This window comes from Pipra filicauda, unplaced genomic scaffold (genome assembly GCF_003945595.2).
Source record: "Pipra filicauda isolate LSUMZ 115617 unplaced genomic scaffold, ASM394559v2 scaffold213_size2393758_pilon, whole genome shotgun sequence".
Classification (NCBI taxonomy): Eukaryota; Metazoa; Chordata; class Aves; order Passeriformes; family Pipridae; genus Pipra; species Pipra filicauda.
This window is the reverse complement of record NW_024104325.1, coordinates 1,236,925-1,257,720: the sequence shown is the minus strand read 5'-3', so window position 1 is coordinate 1,257,720 and position 20,796 is coordinate 1,236,925. Positions and strand designations below refer to the sequence as shown.

General features: G+C 38.9%; 1 protein-coding gene across 2 annotated transcripts in view; it reads left to right on the top strand.

Moving 5' to 3' along the window:
- RBM20 (RNA binding motif protein 20) overlaps positions 1 to 20,796 on the top strand; it is a 100,737-nt gene that overhangs the window by 25,452 nt on the left and 54,489 nt on the right. The window contains exon 1 of one of the 2 annotated variants that reach the window (XM_027735255.2): positions 10,008 to 10,059. The exons of the other annotated variant lie outside the window; for it this stretch is intronic. Coding sequence (XP_027591056.1) covers positions 10,037 to 10,059 — 23 coding nt within the window. The 5' untranslated portion in view covers positions 10,008 to 10,036. Of the gene's footprint in view, positions 1 to 10,007; positions 10,060 to 20,796 lie in introns of those variants that run through there. 2 annotated transcript variants of the gene reach the window in all.

Here is a 20,796-nt window from a genome sequence, read left to right as displayed (position 1 = left end):
GAAATTCTTTCAAAATAAATTCTTAATCAGAGAAAACATAGTCATCATTGAGACAGTTCACACAGTCCAATAGCTCATTTAAGGTCTCCCCAAACATCTTCAGTGTGTTAACTGCTGTATATATAAATATTCGTTATCTGTAGTATTAATCTCATGGGGTTAATAAAATGGTTGGAAAGAGTTTTATGAAATCTAACTCAGTATTTGTGTAACAAATGAAAAAAAGTGCTATAAGTTGGTATTGAGTAGGATTGAAAAGTAATTAGAAGAGCTGAACAGATATTCTTTGTTATCATACTTCTTACTTGTATCACTGTATATAGTTTCTCAATTACAATGTGGTGTGAAAACCAGGAGTTAAAACCACAGTTTAAATCATAGCCTAATTATGCTCCTGTTTTTCCTGAAGCAACAAAGATCATCATATCCTTTAGGGGAAATTTGACAGCATATCTTCTTAATTACAATTACAATAAATGGTTTCTGCTGTAGTCATCCTCATGAGAGATGCTCCTATATTAACTACAGTCCTAGTTATTAACTAAAAAAAATCTGAATGAGACAACTTGATCACTCCATGCCCTGGGAGTTTGTAATTCTGGCTTCATAGATTTGTTACGTGATCTTCTAAAAATTATAAATTTAGCAGCACAAACCTCTCTGAAGCACTTTGTAATCCTATGGATTGTAAATGTAGATTAATCCCCAGTGACTCCTAGGACTAGATGAGTAGATACAAAAATGTTTACCCGTTAAGAGGTGTACTGTCTGTTTTTCAGTGGATTATATGTGGTTTCTGGTTAGAGATCTGTGGAGTTGTTGAATGGAAGTTTTTATCTTTTTTAGTGTCATTCACCTGTTGTGCATTGTCGAAGAAGAAAAAAAGTACTGTGGTAAAGCTGGTTTGGTCTCAGCCGGATCCTCTCTACCTCTCCAGTTAGAGAGTTGGGATTTCTTCTTTAAGCCACGTCTTTTCAGGGATTTTAACAGCCAAAATACTCTGTTTGAGTAGTAGAAACAGCTTAATATCTGCAACACACTGATATTTTCTATGTTAAAATTTGTCATGGTGACTTTTTAAATTTCCCAAAGCTCAGCTTTCAGCCTCTTTGTGTATCAAACAGGTAATACAAGTCAGCAGGGTATTAGAGCCATGCTGAATGTAAACGATTCCTTCAGTGGTATTTTGCTGTCCTTCACTTGGACTTTATTTCTAAAGCAATGACACCTTTTTTTTTTTTAATTGTAGTCGGAGTGAAAACTTGAGAGGCTACTTTTTATCAGGTCTTACTGCTGATCTTCAATATGGTTTGAGTAAAATGTTTCCTGGTAAATGAAGTGGCAAAGAAAACCACCAATCTCATAGCTGTTGCAGCGCTGTACATCCGAAAAGTAGAGTTGCTACACTAGGAGCTAAACTTTTCAGTCCTGGCTGAAACCTGCTGTGTACAACACTGTAAGCAAACCTGTGAAGGACTTTAAGCTGCAAATTACTCATTTGCACAATACCACATTAATGGGATGTTAGGTTTATTTATCTTCTACAAATACTCCAAAGCCATTGTTGAAGTACACTTAATAAAATCAGGATGGAATTATATTCCTTAGGAATAATTAGTTCTGAAACAGTTCTTTACTTGTGCCTTTTTACTCAGCGTTTATACATTATAGGCATAAAACTAAGCAAATCATGCAGTTTTAGAAATCTGTTATGCCGATAAATATGTCCAATCCTGTTGCCCCTAAAGAGCAGCAGAGGCAGCATGAACTCTTCTGTTTCAGGAACACATGAATACATTTTATATTCTTTTCTGTATCTTCAGCATATCTCACAGCAAGTTTGTACAAAAAATTAATGTTTTAGAGACTTCTGTTCAAGTCTCTCAGAATTTTACTTGCATGCAAAGTTGCCAAAACCAGTTGGTTTGCGCTTTTCTCTCCGTTATTCATTAGTCCTCCTGGAATGTGAAAATTTCTTTCTTAGGATTAGCAGTTCTTTTTCTGAATCTTTGTTTGATGAAACCTGTCAGGGAATCCTCCGTGTGCTCTCTGGTATCTAAGCAAAATAGATGTTAATGTCCACTATTAAGCTTTGTTAAAGAACCCACAGAATGCATAAATGCTGTATTTCTCAATAAAAAAGGTAAAGAGAGAATGGGAATCTTGGCTTTGTTGAGCAGGAAAATTATCTCACTGTTAGTGATTCCAAATACTCCTTTATGACTAGTTTATGTGGAACAATTTGAAGCTCAGGCCCAATTAATTCTCACAACGGATCTTAAATTTTAGAGCTGTTATTCATGGAAATTCGTTCACTTACATTTTTGGGCTTGAGAGCAAACCAAAGCAAAAATTACCTTAAATTAAACCAACTGTCCAACCTGTGGAGATATTGGTAACCTTGACCACTCTTATCGAAAAGTGCTCCCTAAAGAGCCCATGGAATTAGTGATTTTTTTTTTTCCTTCATAACACAACTGGGACAGAGAAACCCCATTTTCCTTAGTAAGAATGCTTGGATGCCCTCCAGTAGACTGGGAACAAAGAGTTGTCTGTCAGGGTCTCGGGAGCCCCCACATCTGCTTTTTAAAACAGGATGTGGGGAAGGGTAAAAATCCTCTCCATTTGTGACGCTAACACAGCTTTGAGAACACCTGGAATTACTAGACCCAGCATTTGATTCTTATCACTGGAGCTGGTTTCTGATAGACCAAATGCCTTTAGGGGCCAAGTTTCTGTGCTGTGTGTGAGATTGTTGTTCAGGCAGATTTTCCACTGGAGGATCTGGACTCTAAAATCTGAATCCAGCCCTCTCTTGAAAAACTGTAAAATAATTTCAACAAATAGCTTCTGGGAGACTGTTTAGCCTGTTTCTAGCTTTTATTTAAAAAAAACCAACAAAACCACAAACCAAAAAAAAGAAACAAACAAAAAAACCCCCCAACAAAATCATTGAGTAGTTTTTAGTGCATTTCACTGTCTGCTCAGAATTTTGTAAGCAAATGCGTCAAATTTATGCCATTATTTTTATTAATTGCATTCTGTTTTACTTGATTTCACTTGTGTAAATGTCCAATGGAGCGGAGAACATTAAGCACACAACCAGGTTGTTTAAGGAAGTTCCTTCTATGCTTGAAAGAGTGCTAAAAATTATCTGTGTGTTTTCAGTGGAGCGTGAAAGTGTTTCCTCTGATCGGTGTGCAGTGAAAATGGCCCAGGTACATCATATTATCAGTCAGCTTTTAACAGAATAGATTTCAACAGTTTCCTTAGATAATTGGCTAGCTAATAAAAAGAAGAAATATTTTGGTAGACAATTTGTCAAGAGAAAATTGTTTCTAGACTTCTTCATATTAATTATTCATCTGTCTCTGTTTTCTACTAAAGATGCTGTTGGTGAATTCTGTAGATTTGAAATAAGTAATACTGTTTAATTTGATTAAATTTGGGTTTGGTTTCTGTGTATCATGTAAAAAAGATTTGTTGAGTATCTACTGTTTTGTTTGTTTCATTTGCAATGGGGAAACAATAATGGGCTTCCATTCCCTGGCTGTAACACTGCTACATTTAAGGAACAGCAATAACAAAACTTATCTGGGAAACTTATAAAAGATCTGCTTTCTATTTAAAATATTGGTTTTTTTTAAATCAGTGGCCTAATTGCCTGCATATTAATTATCGTAAAATTTCCTAATACAAAAATAATGAATCTGGCCCAGAATACGTGTTACAATAAATTTTACAAAGCAGTCATAATAAAAAAATGTGGTTACAGTCATCTTTATTTCTGGAATTTTGAAGTTTACAGGAACGCTCTGAAAGCAAAGGGTTGACAGTCATAGTTGTCATTATGTGTTATTGAGACTAGTAGGGAAGTATGTTAACGACGGCTTTTTGTATTCCCTACTCATCATTTAGGATAGGATGTAATCTTGAAAGTTCATCAACTTGTGTTTGTTGTTTTATTATGGAAACCCCTCTGCAATTAAAGAGGGTATGCAGTACTTAATGAGAGGCAACTGAGTGTGTTTTTTCTTGTTTCATTTTTATGATAAATCCCGACAACTACAGATGTTTGCAGCTTTTTCTGTCAGGTGAGTTTCTGTTGGTTTTCTTGAGTACAAGTCTGAGTGATGTACTCAGAGTTTTAAAATTTGATTGTTTTAGAAGTCAGCTTAAGTTATTGAGAATGAATATTCAATTTCATCTCTTGTATAATTTTCTTCTTAAAAAAAAAAAAAATCTTTAAATTGCCACAAACTACAAAACATGTAATGTCTCAGATGGGTTAGATACATCTTTCTTAACACAAGAATCTGTGAAATATTGGAAGTATAGAACTGGACATATCTATTTCTAAGTTAAAATAAAGATTATGATAGGATTGTTTCAAGGTTTAGTTTTAAATTTTAAAAATAGAGAATATTTTAAATGGAAAAAGTTAAGCTGTGGAAGGAAAATCCTGATGACAGCATTTGTGTTAATCTGGCTCACAGTTTGCCTTCACTCTCTTCCGACAGTCTTAATCCTCCGTAATATAAAACTGGCTGTGCACTGCTTTTTTGTGAAATAAAATATCATCTAGAGGGAAAAAGAAAAGGAAGAGTAACAGTTACAAACAAAAAACCAACGTTTATAATAGAGGCTTTTCTAATCACTTGGGAGAAAGTATCATAGTCGCTATAACTTTTAGAATAATTTTCCATTACTGTACTGCTGACCATCTATTCATCATTTAAGAAATTCATATTTCTGTATTGCTGTTCTGAGAAGTTCGAGTTGCACATTCAGCTAGAAGCTGCTCTGCTGTTGGCTTGCTGGAATATAGTACAATATTTATTTCCCTAGATATTGGCTGCTATAGTAGTGTATAATTTCTGTTTCCTTGAAGTTAATATACTCATATTAATACTGACAATGAAGAAATTTTCTTGAAATCCTCACTGAGCTCAGTAAGTTCTGTACTGTCCAGAGGAAACGGGGGAGGAAAAAGCAAAAGCATTTTGATGTTATAGTTAAATGTCAGTGTACTACAAAGGTTGAACAATATATGCTTTTCACATCAGAAAAATCTTCAATGTGTTTGGAACTAAATTTTGGGGGGCGGATATATATAACAGATCATTACATAAGTGTTGTTAATTACTATTAGTCCACGTGTTATGATAGACAAGTCAGCTAATGATTGTTTAACTATTACGGTGTTTTTAATGTTGCATTTTAAAATTGCAAAGGATATGAATTTCTTTTCCTTTGCATGTGTTTAAATATCTTGAAGAGAGTTTAGTTTTCTTTCAGTTGTACAGCTGTATTTTTCCTTTCTGGAGCCATTTTTGTTCTTGTAGCTTAGAAGGAAGTGTTTGCCACACAAAAATACCAAAGTGTGTTACCCCTTCACTTTAAAATGTAAAATACAGAGCTGTCTCATGTGTCATGAACTCCCTGTCTAAACACAGACACATATCAGGAGGTGAGTTTAGGAGGCTTGAAACTAGCTGACTTTTTTGAAAAATAGAGTTTGTATTTGATTCCTTTCAAATTTTATTTCCAAACCAACTATCAGTGCTTTCTTTTCAAGTACTTTTTAAGGGATATGCAAAACAAAAACATCTGAAAATTATCTGATAGCTCCTGTAAGATCTGTGTAGAGTAACGACTGGAATATAGGGAGGATGAAATTACAGACAGTGCAATAATCTGCCATGATACCGCAATAACTAATTAAAAATGTAATAACTAAGTAAAAGTGTGAGGATGTTATCTTTCCCATGATATTTAGGGAAGGCACGGTCTGTCGCTGCTAGGAAAAGAGTGGGCAGTTGCAGTAAACCTGCTGTCCGACCCACCTGGCCTCAGGCATGTGGTGTGGGACTGGAGGTGTGAGGAAGGTTTGCCCCTGGCTCCACGGTGGCTCCACTCTCGAGGCTCCCGACGGGGCAGGCGGGTGTCCCACGGCTCACAGGGCCGCGCGGCCACTTCGGAGCCAGAGCTCTCACCGTCGGTGTCGCCGCGGGCTGGACCGCACGGGGACCGAGTGGTCTCTGTGCCGTTCCCCTTGGTGCTGTGCGCATCTAGCAGCAGTGGTTGCCTCTACCTCAAAGATTTTGTTAAGGATTAGGGGGCTTTAGCAAGGATTGTGTGGTTTCGTTGCTCTGAGCGTTGGAAAATGTGGTTGTGGCTTAACACGGGTAGAGGTTACAGCCCGGTGTGAAAAATGAGCTACAAGAGGTCCCCTTAACACCGTGAATTAAATTATGTGAGTTAAAGCACAAGAAAGAACAAGATAAAGGTGGAGAGAACAAAGGAGAGGAATAACACCAACAAGTAAACGGGGCACACAGGCTAGTTCTGGGAGTACGCTGGTTGCCTTGAGTAAACAATTTAATAGTAATTTGCCAGTATATATTTGGCTACTGGAAGGCTCTGCAATGTCTTGCATCTTTTTTCATTTACATATTGATTAAAAATAGAACATATTACTCTCTCTCATGTGAATGAACTGGGATACTCCCTGAGTGCAGTTTAAGATCAGTATTATAATTTAAGCCATAGAAAACACAGGTGCAGAGAACATAAATAAGATTGCACATGCTTTTGCCATTCCATATCATGAACTGCTTAATTATCCTTCTTTGCTTGTAATTGAATATATCCAAACCAGGCTTGTGTTTATGAACAGCAATGGGTGGTATTTCTTACAAGATTCCTTGATGAGATTGCCATATTAACTGAGACTCTTGACCAAAAGTCATTTTATTACCTTCTAGTCTAAGATCAGTAGGTGGGGTTTTTTTCATGGCTTGATGACAGATGAGATTAGTGCTGCACATGGGAATATTATTTGTGCTAAAATGTAAATGAAAAAGTTTTATAGCAGAGAGTTTTGATGTGCGTCATCAGTGGTAATAGTCAACTCCAAGGGAAAAAAACACCTGCCTGGAAGCTTCATGAGGTAGTGAAAGACTGTCTGTGTTCAGGCCCATTGTTGTTAGTATAAAGCCCACTTGGAAGTATCTGAGGTTGGATTTTTTGGTGATTTCTGCACAGCAAACTGATATGTCTGATTTGGATTCCCAGTGAATAAGCATCTATCTCACCAAGGCTGCCTATTGTTCTCAGCAAAGGGAGACTGCTGCATTACTTTAACCTCTGGAAGGAGCCAGCGTTCTCTGTTGTGTGTCAGCTCTGTGGGTTTACTTTATCCGTTTCTGGCTGTGTTGCTGCTGTTTGGTGCATCAGTAGGATGCTGGTGGCTTGGGTGACTGTATTTTCTAGTAGTTTGGAGACCTCTGAATTTCAGCTTTCCTGTCAGCTGGGGTTATGTGTGGCTTTCAATGGCCTTCTCAAGCTGCTAAAGTGGCCACATTTTGTTATGTGTTTGCCCATCTTGTCCAATTGCAATTGGGACTTCTCCATTACTCCTGTAGAAATTATGAGTGTATGGAAGAGGGATGAAACCCGCATTTAAACCAGTGGACCTCTGAAGTTAGTGTCAGAATTGCAGTCAACTTACTTATTAGTAATTAGGAGTGACATTTGAGAAATAACCTTCCCCCAAAACAGACAAGAAAAGAAACATCACCTTTTCTTGAAGCTCACTACATGGAAGCAACATACAGGCTTTAACACACTTTTTTCAATTTGGGGAGGAGCTAGGTTTATTCAGGCCAGTGTTAGGCTGGAGAGAGAGGTTTGCAAAGAGGTTACCAAGCTGTTGGAAGAATTACTGTGATATTACTGCAGTTAGTGAGTTTGTCGTGTTGGGGCACTGGAGTGACAACGTGGCTGGTTGATCTCTTCCAGAAACCTCTGAACTCCGAGAATAAGTTTAGAGGTGATTATAGTAATGCTGTATCATTTACATAACTTATCTATCAGTAACACTTCCCATATTGTCAAGTGTGTGTGTTTATATATATGCCTGCTGAAAGGATCAGGTTCAAAGGATAAACTGTGACAGTGATGTGGACTCTATTTGACCTTGTAAAAAGGTAAGTACCTCCTCTTTGGCTGTAATACTTTTCATAAAAGAAAAAGCAAATGCCTGCCTTAGCCGTTTCTTCTCCCCCCTACACAGGCAATGCAGGACTTGCAAGAAAAAGGAGCAAGTCTGATTATAGCCCTTAAGCTTTTGATGACAATCTGGTTTGGTTTTTGTTCTTAAGCATTTTATGTTGTTAAAGACTGGACTCACATTTAGGATAAAGGGCTGAAATAACAAAGATTTGGGTCACTGTTGATAGCAACGTCCGTAAGTGTGGCTTTTCACCAGGCTTCATGCCATATTAATCACAGTTTGAGAGCAGTGGTGGGACTTGTCTCCTCACCATCAGTGCCCAGCCTGTGTGCTGGATGTGTCAGCACAATGCTGCTGGCAGATGGAAGAGTTGCAGTAAATATGCAGAGTTATGGTTTAAATGAAAAAGCTGTGGGAAAGGAAATACATTAATCCACTGCGGCTGTTTTTTCTTTTAAGTAAACCTCTGTAATAAATTGTGAGTTTTTCCTGGACTTACCCTTTAAATTTCTAGATTCCTTTCTTGAGCGGAGGACAGAATAGAACAGGAATTGAACTGAAGCATAAAAAAAAATAAAATGCAGAAACAACTGAAAATTAAATTAGGTCATGTATGTGGAAAGAAATTGTCTTCCATGTGGCCTTTTTTCTGAACGTACTTCAGGAAAACCTAGTCTAGCAGATCATAAAATATGCACTATGCATACAAGTGCATCACCTGTTTAGGTCATCTGATGGTGTGGAAGTGATGTTTAGGAAGTGCTTTAAAGCCAGAAAAAAAATAGATCCCCGAATATGAGAAGAGCTAAACTTGAGGAATGATTGACTACAAGTTTGATCTTTGAAAGAATACTAGATGTTTGATCTTTTAATTTGTTGAGATTTAGGTACTTTCTTCCTACGTAATCAGGAATTTCATGTCTGATTCTCTTTGTTCGATGTTCTCAGTTTTAAGAACATTTAGCATATAATTGCTCTCATGAAAAAGGAGAGAATGTTGAATATTTTACGAAACTTTTTTTTAAATTCAAAACTATTAATATAGTTTTGAAAACTCTCTTATGTCTCAGATGCCTAATTTTTGTTTTGATTCTTATGTCATCATTTTGTTATTTCCTTCATTTGCCACAGTTTTTGTATCCTGGAGGGACCAGGTATGCTAAGAAGGCAATTTCATGTGCCATACAAATGTGGAGAAAAATAACGTATTTTTCTCTCCCACGTCCCCATCTCCATTCGTTGTAAATCACCTTTGAGGTGCATGAAAACTTTATTCCTTACTTTTGCAGAGGCCCCTGCCCAGTGTGGCAGCAATGCAGGATGCTGTCTGTTCCAGTGCAGTGTCTCCAATGTCTCCATAGGGTTAGGAGGGGGAATGTTTAGGCTCTTGTTCTCTGTGGATGCCACAGCTGCTGCTGGGATATGTGGCACAGCCAGTTTGCCTGTTTGATGTCGATGTGGGTGTTGCTGCAAGGGCTGGTGACAAGTGGCTGTGCAATGAGGACATGGGTAGCAGGAGGCTAAACTTTCTGTGCAGAAGTGCTGTTATAATGGAATAAAATGCCTGCTCAAAATGGGGTAGGAGTGGCAGAGCCCGCTCACAAAGCTGAGCTCAGAGGTGGGCACTGATCCAAGCCTAACGTATCTACAAGTTGTGCCAGTTGCTTTTGATCCTTATTGGGATAGATGAAGCTATGGCAGAGGTCTGTGTTGTTACATCTGGACCCATTTTTTGTGCTCAAGCCAGTTTATTTTAAGCTATCTTGAAGTATCTCTATGCTGCACCATAGTGGGTAATGTATGCAAAGTCGTGCATCTCAGTGCTATCAGTTGCAAATTGCTCTTCTGTCACATGGAAACCTTGCGAGGAAAAAAAGATAAATAGATGTAAATGGTGTAAAACTCAAGCTAAACTGTTGCTGACTCTTAAATATTGGTCTCTTGCTTTCCAGAAATTTTGTGGAAGCTGGAAATACTCTAGGAAAAGGTGGCCAGCTAAGGACACTGCTGAATTAAGCCATGGCTTATGTGTGTTCTGTTGTGTGAGTAATTTCATATCCTCCTAAGAGCTCGTTGATCTTTTTACAAGGGTTTGATGTGAAAAAAATTGGGGCAGAGGATGATGCAAAATATGTATTACACAGCCAAGTCATGCACAGTGAAATGGGTAAACCCTGTGTGCATGTGCCCTGCGGGCACCTCCTCGTTGGTTAAATGTTATTTTCTTCAGGTCTGTCATGGTACTTATATGCATGATCAATTTTGTTCACCTTCTCGTGGCTTTTCAACACTGAAAACACATTGAAAAAATGCAAAGGTTACCTTAATAAGCTCACAGTCAGGAAAACCATAGCGGAACAGATTTTTTTTCTTTTTTTTTCTCTGTCTGGTGTTCTTTTTTTTTTTTAAATGTCACTGAAGTGCATTGTGAGCAGAATAGCTTCAAGTTCAGCTCTCAAAGCAGCTTTTGTCCTTAGACAAAATCCCTTCCAGAGGAAAGTTGTGTGCTGGCCAGCGCTAGCTCTGGTGCAGATGGGGCACCTAATTCCCTTGTGAAGGAGAAATTGTAGTCATGTAAAAAAGGAGGAGATGCAGATGTTTTCCTTGTTCAGATCCTCTGCTCAGTTAATGCTGTACTATGCACCATGTGTGCACCGTGCCATGTGGATCCTGCAATTCTCAGAGAGGCTTTCTTTAAACATTCACTGCAGCATTCCAGAGCTGTGGCGACACGGATGCCCATCACAACCTTTCTCTTTCATGCTTCTTTTCTAGTGCTTGATCTGTGCCAGATACAAAAGTATCTTAGAAATTGGGCTTTTACAGACTAATTTTCCTTGTTGCTTGTGTTCTCATGTGGTCTTTAGTCTGTTTTCTTTCACAAGTTGCATTTGTTTGTTGTTAGATGAAAGGTGTGATTTCTTACTCGCAACCACAGGACTGCAATCCGAAGTTTCATTATTGTTTGCACAACTTTCTGCCACCGTTGCATTTTTGAGATACAGAACGTGAATCTCTTCTACTCCACAAGTTGACAGATTACTTTCCTTTAAAGTGTTTAATTGTTCTGTAGGTTGTCAAAGTAAGATACCCCAGATCTTCTACTCAAGAACAGCCTAATGTCTTACTGGGACAGTAAACCATGATTCTAGCCTCTTGTCTGAGTGCTTTGAGAGCAGTGTACCTAGTGGAAATATCTGCTGACACATATGGAGACTGAGAGGAAGGATAACACTATGTTACTGAGGCTATTTCAGCATCAAGGAAACAAATTCTTCAGCTGGGGCAATGAATTCCTCAGTCTGTTCTATTTTGGAAAATAAGATTCAACTTAATTATCTAAAACATTTTTAAAGTACCTTTTGTTGCACTGGAAGAAGAGAACATAGCAATCTTACACCAGCTGTCTTTTTGATAAGTGACCCTACATAGACTACCAGAGGCCGTCACATTCCTCTTACCCCATCTTGATAATCTGAAAATCTTCTGCGCTGGAGCATCTGCTCCAGGGCAGTAATGCAGGAACGTCAGATAAATTCTGTGTTTCATTCCCTGGTGGATACATTAGCCAGCAAGTTACACAATAATCTTGTGTGAGGAAAAGGGGTTACACCAAAACCTAATGGGATCTTTTCCCTAGGAATCAGAAAATTAGAAATACATTAATCACAGTACATAAAGATATTGATGACTAGATGAAGTGGGACTGACTCTTGACATGGTTGCATTATCTAAGGAAGAAATTTTACACTAATCTTCAGAAAGAGTACTATAAGCCCAATGCTTAATCCTGTATTATATCAGAGCCCTAGCTTTGCAGCACTTGAGCTGCAGAACTCCTTTCTGCTGGGTTAGTAGCAGCTTTTCTTGGTCTGTCCTGAAATTTGGGGCCTCATTGCATGACAGGATAAACCTTCTGAATTTGGGGATCATCTGCTGTTTTGTTTCCTGAGATACAGCATCCCTCTACTTTCTTTCAAGTTTTATTGCTTTTTTTTTTATATGAACATGTGAGACTAGCACTGTTGTTCTGATCACATCCCAAAAGCAGCAGGAGCTCTGCATGTTCACCTACATAGCATTGAACTCCCTTTATCTTTAGCAGAGCAAAACTGAAAGCTTGAAAATGAGTTGGGGGGACAAGAGAGGCAGGAATCTGATGTGCAGGAGATCCAGATTGCCCTACACTTGTAAGGGTCATACTTCCAAAAGGGTTTTTAGTTTCTCAGATATCATGAGTCCAAAGAGACATACATCAGTCAGTTGAACATGGTTTTTAACCAGCCAGTTTCAGTTTCCTACTGATAGTTATCTTGATGTGTTTTAGCATGTTCATCAGAGGGCTGTGAGACTTTTAGCCTTCCTCTGAAGAACTGACTATTGCTGCAAATACATTATGTTTGTTCATCAGTAAGTTAATATTCATTGTACTGAATGACATTAAGTATGCTGATTAAACAGTAGTTGCAATCAGTAAGTTCTAACAAAATTAGCACCGAGTGCCCTGTTTTTTCTCTTGATGACTCAGATCTCTGAAAACCTGTTAGAACTCAATCTCTTTCTTAAGAGTCTCGCTGTTTGTCTGTAAAGACATACCTCAAGACATCAGACATCTTGCCCTTGTTCACCTCTCCTGTGCTCTGTTAGTCTTCAGAAGCTCTCTAGAGCCCATGGCATTGCTCTTCAGGGGGTTGTTCAAGCGTGCTGGAATGCAAAGTGACCTCCGCTCTTAACTAATGCTATGGAGATCAGTGGGAATGCAGCAGCATATCCCAGCAGTAAATCTGGCATCCTTAATTTCAATTACATGTATTTTTCTAAATCACTTGTGCAACCAGGCTGAAGTTTGGGCTCCATTTGGCTCAGCAGTGTAAGCTAATTCAAGGACTATGAACAAATCTTACTTTTAAAAATTGTCTACAGTTCAAGCTGCATTGTCAGGAACACAGATTTTGGAGATGTTGAGCTGCATCAATAAGCAGTTGAATGAAGCAACCTAAAATTTATTTCCCTTGTAAGTTTTTTTTAAACAAATTTGACACCTCACACAAGAGCTCCATTGCACAAAAGTATGTGAGAATGATGCATAATTATGTTGTTGCACAACCCAAAGTGCTTGCCAAGGAGTAGATAACTATAGTCTTCACAGATGTGGGAGATAATAAGGTGTTAATCTATTTATTGTCCCAGCTACTAATATGAGCAAACATCTGATTAGTTTGAGAAGTACATATGTATGTGAATATATGTAATAAATAATTTCTCCCGCGTTCCATTCCAGGACAAGATTATTATGATGTGCTGGTTTTGGCAGAAAATGTGAAATCATTTGGAAGATAAAGTCAGTGCAGAATGTGTCAGCTTGCTTTTTAGAGCAGTGTCCCTCTATGAAAAAACACAGCATGTACTGTATGATCTGAACTAATAGGCTTTTTCTTGCAAGCATATAAGATATAAAATTTCTGACTCATGTTTTTTTTCCTCTCAGATGATCCAAGCAGGAGCTCCCTGCTTGAGGGGCAGTGCCTCTGCATCATTCACAGCTGAGATGTTTGAGTTGCTTTGGCCCTTTGGCTCAGGAGGCTGAGCTGGAGGAACTCCCTGCAGAGAAGCTGGAGTTCCTGATGGTTTCAGCAGCATATGCCTGGGTTCCTAGGGCACCCAGCCTGGGATGGAGGCAGGAGCTGAGCCTCAGCTGCAACCAGTGCTTCAGGTTCCTGCCTCCACAAATGCGAAACTCAGTCATGCACTGCCCAGCACCTTGCTGATGATCCAGCAGACCAGCCCTGAAAGCCCTATCCACAGCCAGTTCTCCCAGGGCTTGCCAGGTTGGCAGCTGGATGATGGAGAACCAGTAGCCCAACCTTGGAGACTGCAGACTATAGTAATCTGTCAGGAAACCCCAGGAGACCTGCCAGTGTTGTCTTGCCCAGTACTTTTGCACAGAATATTTTGGTGGCAAATGAATTAAGGACTCAGAGACAACACTTTTAAAGGCATAAGTGTATGGTTAAGAGAATTCATTCTTTTCTGTGGAAATAAGTAGAAATCTTTTTCTTGGCTTCAGCAAAATTTGGAATAACATCAGGATGGTTGTTTTTAGTTGCCCTGAGTATCCCAGGGAATGAAGTTGAGGAGGTCATGGTAGCTATGTAGTAGATATTAATTCACTGTGTAAAATCATTTGCATTAGTATTTATCTAAGAATGACAAGTGATGCAGACTGAACTTGGGTTCTCATGGACATTAATTGCTAGAATACTTGTGTTCACACAAATAACAAACAAGAATTCATCCAGAATAATTTATATGGTAAACTGGAATTGGTGAGGAATGGAGTGATCATTCTGTTTTGAAAGTCAGATTTCAGAATTGTTTTCTGTGCTTAGAGAATGGATTCCAGGTGGGGCTGTTTACCTGATTTAGATGCAAGATGATCTATGCATTATTTAACATTAATTCATTATGAAGAGAAGAAAAATGGGTGTCTGTTTTGACTTAGGAAGCTCAAATTCTATTAATTAGGCTTATAAAAAAGGGCCAAACTTGTTTTAGTTTCTTGCGGTAATTAGAGAAATGTTGCATTGTTCCCAATCTAGGCAGTCCAAAATCCAAATTATAACCATCATGTGACTTTATTTGTTTACCATCAGTGTTATCTATTGACTGTACAGGACATCAATCAAAGGTGACTTAAAATCTAGGCTTATCGTATTTGTGTTGTGGTAGGCAAATATAATAATGCAGAATTCCCAGGGAGAATTGCTTTGATTTGGAAAAACATGCAATTCCTTCTTTCATCCTTTGTATTATTACCAGGTAGAACAGTAGAGCAGCTTTTCTGGGCTGAGCTGCAGTCACTGTTTAATAGAGCAGAAAAGACCCATCACATAGCATTTCAGTCCTGATCCTGTAAATCATTTCTTGTGTTTGCCCAAACCTGGTCAATTAAGATCTTGTTGCCTTTTGCAGCGTCCCTCAGCCTCCTACCCAAGGCAGTCAGCAAGGGAGAGGTGGGCCAGGGGGCTTTTTTAGAAACTTCTTCATGAATTTGCAGTTGGGACATAGAAAGAAGATGATAGACAACAGGAAACTAATACAAACATAACAGGTGATAGAAGCAGAAGAGGACATATTTGAAAATACTGTGCAAAAAAATGGCTTTGCATTTCATATCTGAATATTTCACAGGGATTTACGAATACATGCAGGGTTAATTTGAGGTGAAATAATATTGAAATTGATAAAATGTGAAGTGGTTGTTATTCAGTAATGTATCCAATTCTCAGGTCTGGTTTCCTGAATTCTTTCTTCTTTCTTTCTGCAGAAGGGCTTCTTATGTTTTCCAGATAACTTAATTACCTGCTGTTTCTGTGAGGTTTCTGGGGGGTTTTGGCTTTGCATGTCTAATTGGCACTTCCCACTTGAAGACCTGAGCAGCATAGAAAGCCTGTAACTCTGAGGGCAGCAAGTCCCCTGTATGTTTCTGTAGGCACAAGGGTTGAAAGAGGCACTTGAAAGACACTGCAAAGGTCGTTGCTGTAGTGTTCACTCAGAAACTTTATGGCTGATAGAGAAGGGTTAAATTTATTTGCCTGTTGGAGAGTAATAAACAGTTGTCACTGATCATAAATTATCTCAACTGCAGGTGGTCTTTGGTAACCACAAATGCAAACTTTATGACCTATGTTCAAGCTAGTAAACACTCCAGTGCATCTCTGTGCTGGCTGGGCTAAAAATAATCCCTAACCCCAGTGAAATCTACTTTAAGGATTTCTGTGCTTAAATAACATTTGTGTTTTACTATCTGCACTGCAAAAGGGTCTGAGTAAGAGGGCATGATCAAAATAGTTTAAATCCTTATGGAAAATAAGAAAAGTCTAGGGGAGGAGTGATTGCAGCAGCCGTGTGTGAAGGCTGATGGCTAACACTATAAAGATTTGTTTATATTTGTATCTTAAAATTATGTCAGTGCTAGAAGCAAGGAAGCAATATCCCTGCAGCATCTCTAAAATCTCAATCAGCACGACTGCCATTTGCTTGAAATTGTTCCTCAGTGTTTAGATTATTTTTATGCTGTAGGATAATTATTATGTGATCATGTGATCATGATTCCAATTAATTACTAGAAATCTTAGGACTTCTGCATATGGTTATGAATTGTAGCTGCAAGACAAAGAAATACATCAAGCCTTAGAATAGACAAGCAGTCCTTCTTTCCTGGTGTGTTTCTGGAAGTTGCAGTTATTTAACCTGTACAATGTTTCAACCAATATCTGGATAAGCTTAAATGAGCAGTGAACACCTGTGCTTTAGAGCACTATTGATTTAACTTGTTGAAGGCTTACTGAAGTCACATGGGTACACCTCCTGCTAGTTAAATGTGTGTGCTAACCCGATTCGTTTAAGAAAATGCCAGTGTCATGGTCCTGCTTATGGTGGGTTTGCTCAATTTCTCTGCCTTCCCTCTCACATGTAAAAAGTACATTACACTCAATAGTCAGCAATCCAAAACCGCAAAACATAACTAAGCAGAATTACTAAAGCACCTTGGAGTTCTTGAAAAAAGAAAAGACTCTGCAGATTGAAACATCAAAGACTAATTTTGGGGAGGTAAGGCCAGCAATACAAATCTTTAATGCAGTAAATCCAGATTGAGGTGATTTCTCAAGCTCTTACAGTGTTGCAAGATGGGGAGGAGTTTGAACAGCAAGAATTAGTTCTGTGTATGTTTGCACAGTGCATACCAAAACCTCTACATTTTGCTGTGAGTGGTAGGCACTAAGACACAAAGTATTTTGCCTGGAATCTGTTTTATAATTTCCCTGGAAAGTGCTATCCCCATGCAAGCAAGGATGTTAGCGGAAGGGGTGGGATTCACTTGCATCTTTCCTCAGCAAAACACTGAGGCTGGTTCTTATCCCCTGTCGAGAGTGGGAAGGAAGAAGGAAAGTTACTAAAGATCAGCGTGGTGAAGTGCTGATAGTATTTCCAAACAGTGTTTTTATTTTATTTGCATTATTATGAATTATGATTGACCAAATTGTTTGGCCTCACAGGCAGGTTTGTCTACTTACAATTCCTTATTCTGAAGACCCTCTAGCTGTTAAATTGATGTTGTGTTCATTCCAATGCCCAGGAGTTCATCCATGCTGTCCCCTTTAACGAATGGTATAGGATACCTGTAGTTTTGGATAGGTGTGGTCCACTGTCCTGTGGATCTCAGTTATCTATGCCTACCTTTATGCAGAGAAATAAGTCATTATATTATAAAAAGAGAAGTCAATAAATATTAGTTTGCATAGAATTAATTTAGTTTAATTTAATCACAGATGATTCACTATGCCCTGTTCTGAAGGCATGTGTTGTGCACATTTGCTCCAAGAAGGACCTTAAGACAGGTTATGGGAATAAAATTATTCCTGTGCTCTTTTCATTGGAGGGTCTGGCTCTAGGCATTGAACTACTCAGAGTTGGGTTTAAAATAACCCAAAGGGAAGATGGGAGGTATATTGTTTCTATTGTAAGGTTGGCTACAGAGAATTTTTATAAGGGTTACTCATACTAAATTATAGCACTGAGAGTAATTTCTCTTTCTGTAACTACTCTGAATGGGCAAATGGAGAGATAGAAAAGGGTTCCTTACACTCTTTCTTTGATTTATGTTTTTTCAGTGTACCAAATTAGCTTTTGTGCTATGCTCTGCAGCTTGTAACAATCCCTTGCTGCCCTTTGTGTGGGAATGTGCAATCCAGTTCTACTAGGTCTGTCTTGACTCCTTGGAAACAAAAAACAACTTGCCCATCCACATGTAAATGTTACAAACTACAAATTGCACAGGGGCAAGTGAATTCCTTTTTGCATCTGTTTCTATGGCAGGTTTGATGTTCCAGGTTATTTATATCCTGCAGTCATTGCCAAATATATGATGTAATTTCCTAACTTGTGGCCTCATGACTATTTGCTGATGTTATTCTATTTCACAAATAGCATGAATGAAATACAAACTTTGTACACCTAAAAGAAATCTTGTCTCATCTGCTTCTCCCACCTGTTGTCTCTCTGTATCTGTAGAAGATGCTGCTGCCATGGCTGCCTTTAGAGATCACGTGGCGAACTGCTCCTCCAAGTGCAGTTCTTGCATGTGCCAGTCTGTGAGAAATACAAAATACCTTTTCTGTCTTGTGCTTATATATACGTTGTAGGCTCAGGGTTCATATATATCCCAAGACACTGGTGCCTATGGTTTTATCTGTTTGCATATGTATTTCAGCTGGTCCAATAGCCTCCCATTTCTTCATCTGACAGGCTTACGCAATTTTAAATCCACTGCCCTTGTAAAAACAATAAATTTATGGTTTATAGCTGTGTGGCGTGTGCACAGTAGGCTAAGCTGATTGGTAACACCAAGGTTTCCCGTGAAGCTGGTGGGATTGACAGCCACAGCTTGATGATGAAGACAGATGGAAATCTGCTGTGTCTGCAGGCGGCCATGCCCAGCAGGTTTTAAGGCTGCAGTTATGTGAACACCAGTCACACAGTGAAGTCCAGGCCCCAAACCTCTGGTCCTTGGAACTGGTGGGATATGGAGGAATGAAAACAGCTTTCCCTAAATGCCTTTTATTGTTAGGCTTCTTGGCTTGCTGCTTTGGAGAGTTAAAACAAGATGCTGGTAGTAAGACAAGCAGCAATCTCGTTGAGGTCAGGAGTGAAGTCTAGATATATTTCTCCTGCTTTCCTCAGGGAGGACCCAGGCTACCTCTATTTCACTTCTGTTGTTGATGCATTTGCTGAGTATGTCAAGAAAAACTGCTGTCACTTGACATTGCTTGTGTGCAATGACTGTTACCTCCTCTGGTGAGCTAGGCCAGGACAGGGGATGACCAGAGTTAGTGGTTGTGTTTGGTGGTGTGTTGTGGTTGTCTCTTCTGAGACACTGGGATCTGAATGCTGGTTTTAATCAATACGAAGAAATTTTCCCTTATTCCTCTGTGTCTCCTAAGACAGATAACCAGAAGCAACACTTTTTTTTCCAGCCAAGAATAGGAAAAATTTTGTTTCATGTCCATTGCTCATCTGCAAGAACATTTAAAAAAATACATTGTTCTCATTTTCGTTTACATTTCACATATTTTTGTTTTTATTTTAAATCAAAGTATGGACCATTTCAATAGGAAAATGTTTGTTTAATTTCTTTATATTTGCCTCTTTTTTTTTTACCATACAGATGCAGTCACTGTAAGTATGTGACAGTGGGATACAATTATTTACCTTTACAAAATAACATCCATGTTTTGATAGCTGGCTTTAGTCTCTCCATCATCATCTAATTTTGTGTTTACAACTTGGACCTTTTTAGCTTTCTACTCTTACCTGCACGAAATGTCTCTAGATGTAGCTAAGAAAAATATCCTGTTGTTCATCTTGGTTCTGATCTATAACCAGAAGATAATTGTCAGGAGAAAGGAAGAAAGATATGCAGCATCCTATGAACCGTTGCCTTATAAGCCAACAAAATTCATCCTATTAGTAGAGCCCAAGCACAACTCTGGGCCAGGTTCCAGGGAGCTGCAGAGCTCCCTGCATGCAGCAGCTCATACCTCACAAACTGGAAGGCAAAGCATGTCTGGACATTATAAGAAGCAGATATGAAGGCATTGAATTAACATTTCATTTACAGGATTGGGTGCTGTTGCTAAGTCAAATGTACAAACTGAGCTCAGATTGCTTTGAAGAGACTGATCCCCTATTACAAAATACGTTAGAGAGAAATTGCTCACATGGCATTGGTGGGCTGTGGGAGACCAGCAGGAGGGAACTGATATTCTCAGTCATTTTAAGAAATGTTGCTAAACCCTTGGGGAGCTGTTTGTGTGACTAGGGTCATAAAGCTCGTGAGATATTTCAGTGGTCAAACCAGTGCCAGGTCAGGTTATTGTGACTGAGCAGTGGCTTTGAGCATTAGATGCAGCTCTTGCTAGGGAGCTCACCCAGCCCCAGTGGAAGCAAGTTTACATCTGCCTAAGCCAGGGCTCTGCCATCGTACTTTCTGGTCCTTGCCTTGCGATGTGGTGCCATTCACTTCCCTCTCTGCTCACGTGGTCATCCAGACTCCTAGGAAAAAAAAGAGAGAAATTATGGTGGATGTTATAGTATTAAAGAATTGATGAGTAACTCATATCCACTGAGTTTTGACTACATAAGGATTAATTTGATAATCAAGTTCTGGAAAAGAATCCATTAAATAAAACCAGAGACTGATGGGAACTAGTCTATTGTATGGCATCGTGTGGGAGGAGAAGGAAAACAGATACGGAATATTTAAAAATGAGCCATTCAATATGCCAGAGATCTGATGCAGCCAACAGTAGCACACTTAGCATTGCTAAAAACAGATAATAATCTTTTAATGCAAAAACCACAGCACACAGTACCAGCTGAACCCATTTCAGACGTCATGAACAGGGATGCAGATGAATTGATCAAGGGAGTGAGATTTTGTGGTTGCCTAGGGACCAGTGAGCATGACCTACTTCCCAATGAAGAGGCTTATGCTGGTTTGTATGGGTAACATGCTGATTTGGTGTTTCTGAAATGCTGAATTCATCACTCTCAGGAAAATCTTTTGAGCAGAGTTGATCAGGAAGAAAAAATAGAAGTGAATAAATTAAATTGGAGTTTTGTTAAGACACACTTGCAAAATATCTACTGCACTCTTCCCACTCAAAAACTGAAAAACCAACAGGGGCGTTCTGGCTGGGAAGTTAAAAAAAAAAATC